At 40.3% G+C, this 2656-nt stretch overlaps 1 protein-coding gene across 2 annotated transcripts in view; it reads right to left on the bottom strand.

The window, feature by feature from the left end:
* Positions 1 to 15: 15 nt before the first annotated feature.
* hivep2b (HIVEP zinc finger 2b) overlaps positions 16 to 2656 on the bottom strand; it is a gene marked incomplete at its 3' end in the record, with an annotated part of 49169 nt that continues 46528 nt past the window's right edge. For both annotated transcript variants that reach the window (XM_014028219.1, XM_014028218.1), the window contains 1 exon segment: positions 16 to 785. In XM_014028219.1, coding sequence (XP_013883673.1) covers positions 16 to 785 — 770 coding nt within the window.

The raw sequence follows: 2656 nt of genomic DNA, 5'->3' as shown, positions 1-2656 counted from the left end.
AATAAAAGACATTACCATGTCAAAGCCTGCTTGCTGCAGAGACATGTCGATCTTTGCTTGGTGTCGGGGTTTATCACAGCCGGCCTTGTGTTGGTGCGAGCCCCTGCGTGGGGACACGGCCCTCAGCACCACCCGCTGCCGGCCCCTCACAGACGACTTCCCACTCAGCTCCGTCCCAGGAGACACGGGTCGCTCCAACGACACCGGCGATGGGTGCTGGATGGATTTGAAGTTTGGCGAGCCGGGCCTCAGTGGAGACGTGTCCCACCTGGGAGACGAGCGTCCCCTCGGGGACAGCTCTCGCCTGGGGGATGGGTAACGCAGACGTGACGGAGAGGGCTCCCTGATGGGAGACTCCCAGCCAGGAGACAGCAGGCAGGAGGAGTAAGGATCGAAGGGGAGCCCAGTGTGGTCCAGCATGGTCAGAGAGTCCTCGTCCACATACTTGTCTCTCTGCTCCGTGGGGACAGCAGCCCGGTGGTCTGGACCCAGACGGTTCCCAGAGGACTGCTGCTGCTCCTCAGCTCCAGGCAGAGTGCTCACTGAGCAGCTGAGGACAGCAGCTGTGGCTGTCACTGACACTGACGGGACTCCACAGGGCTGAGGACTCGTACTCCTTGAATTCAGCTTCGGGGTGGAGTCTCCTTCGTACTCTTCATCCTCATCGTCATCTTCTTCAATCTCATCAGCCTCCTCGTCCATGCCGTCAGAGTCGTCAGCGTCAGAGAACTGGTGTTTGGCAGCTGCTGCCACCTCTGCCTTCGACTCTTGTTGGATGTTTTCCACTTTAAAAGACAAACAGAGATGATTTATTCTTTTAGATCTGTTGTGTAAATAAAAATAAATAATCCAAATCAAAATAATACAACTGTAATTTGAAAAATATTTCTGGGGAAAATTAAGGTCATTTTGAATTTAATGGCAGCAATACGTCTGTTTAAAGTTCCTGATTGTTTCTTTTGTGAAACATCGGCTCTTTTTTTTACCAACAGTGTGTAAACATTCAGGACCTGAGGAGTTGTTGGAGGTTTTACAGAGAACGTTGCTCAGTTCTGGTCTCCACTTTGTCTCCATCTGTTTTAACRGGTTCAGAGAAGAAGGCAGAGGTGCTGCATGTTCATATGTCCTCTTCTCTGTGTGATAGAGCTTTAAGCAGCATCAGTGTCTGTACAGTGAGCTGTGTTTACTAGGGGTGTAAGAAAATATTGATACACTGGAATGTCACAATATTTCATTTCCTGATACTGTATCGATATTCTAAAGCCCTGTATCGATTTTTAATTAAGGTTTAAAATGTCAACTTTCCTGCCAGCCGTTCATTTTTATGTTGTAGTTCAGCCTCTGACCACTAGTTGGCAGCAGTGAGACAGACATTTGGCTCCTCTACCTCTTGAGAGCCAGAGAGTAAGGGTAGCATTAGCATTGTAGGAGACAATGTAAGCATTGTAATCAAACATTAGTTTTTCTTTTTTTTTTTTCAGTAAGAGGATTTTATTTAATAGAATTTTTGGACAAAAAAATCGCAGTATATCACAATATATCGCCTTGCTTACAGTATCGCAATATATCAGGATATATCGTATTGTGACCCCTCTCTTATGATATGTATTGTATCACCAAATTCTTGCCAATACACAGCCCTAGTGTTTACTGATGATGTGTGGAAGGGGCAGATCTAGGATTTCTCTGAGTCAGGGGCCATCAAGGGGTCACAATATTCACAGAGGGGCCAGTCTTTGTTCAACATCCTTTCAGACAAATTCCCAGTTTTAATAAGGTGTTTACATTTAACCAGTCATACATGTTCCAACACTTGAAATATAATTTATATTTTTAAATAGAGTACCACTTTACAATAAGGCTCCCCTTATATATGGCTTTTAAAGAGTTTATAGAAAGGTTATTAATGCATCTGTAAACACTTTATCAATTATTAATAAGTGTTTATTTTGCAATAATTAAGGCCGAGAAAGAGACTAAAGTGGTTTCTTTCCAAATACTGAGTAAAATGTGTTTGTGCATTAAACATTTCAGACTAGTTTACTACCTTGTAGCACAATAATGATTAGGAAATGCATGTTTTAACATATAATAATGTACTGTATTACTGCATTATACATATCCACACATATTAAAGGGATCCTTATTGTACAGTATAAAACTGTACACTATTTTAGATTGGGTTGGATTATTTGGTGTGTTAACATGACTTTTTTTAGTGTTTTGATACATCATTGTTGACAGTTACATGTTTGAACAATAATTTCAAATATTGATTATCAACACTAAGTTTTAAAATGATTTTTCACATTAGAGACTAACTTTTGGAAGTTATAACTGTTTATTTGTCGTAAATAAATAGTGTACTGTTTTACACTTTATGATAAGTCTCCCTTTACAGTTGTGAATATTTATAATCCAGCAATACAATATTAATATGTTAAAATATGTGTTTCTTTTCGTTATTGTGCTTACAATGTAGAAACGTCTGAAATGTTTAATATAGCACCTTTAGATGTAATATGTGAACATATTTGTCTCATTATTTGGTGAGAAACTGAACAGTTTTGTCTTTATCGTCCTTAATTACTGCATAATAAACATTTATTAATGATTTATAAAGTGTTTACAGATGAATTAATAACCTATCTATAAA

The sequence above is a fragment of the Austrofundulus limnaeus genome, unplaced genomic scaffold, assembly GCF_001266775.1.
Source record: "Austrofundulus limnaeus strain Quisiro unplaced genomic scaffold, Austrofundulus_limnaeus-1.0 Scaffold728, whole genome shotgun sequence".
Classification (NCBI taxonomy): Eukaryota; Metazoa; Chordata; class Actinopteri; order Cyprinodontiformes; family Rivulidae; genus Austrofundulus; species Austrofundulus limnaeus.
This window is presented reverse-complemented; position numbering and strand designations above follow the sequence as displayed.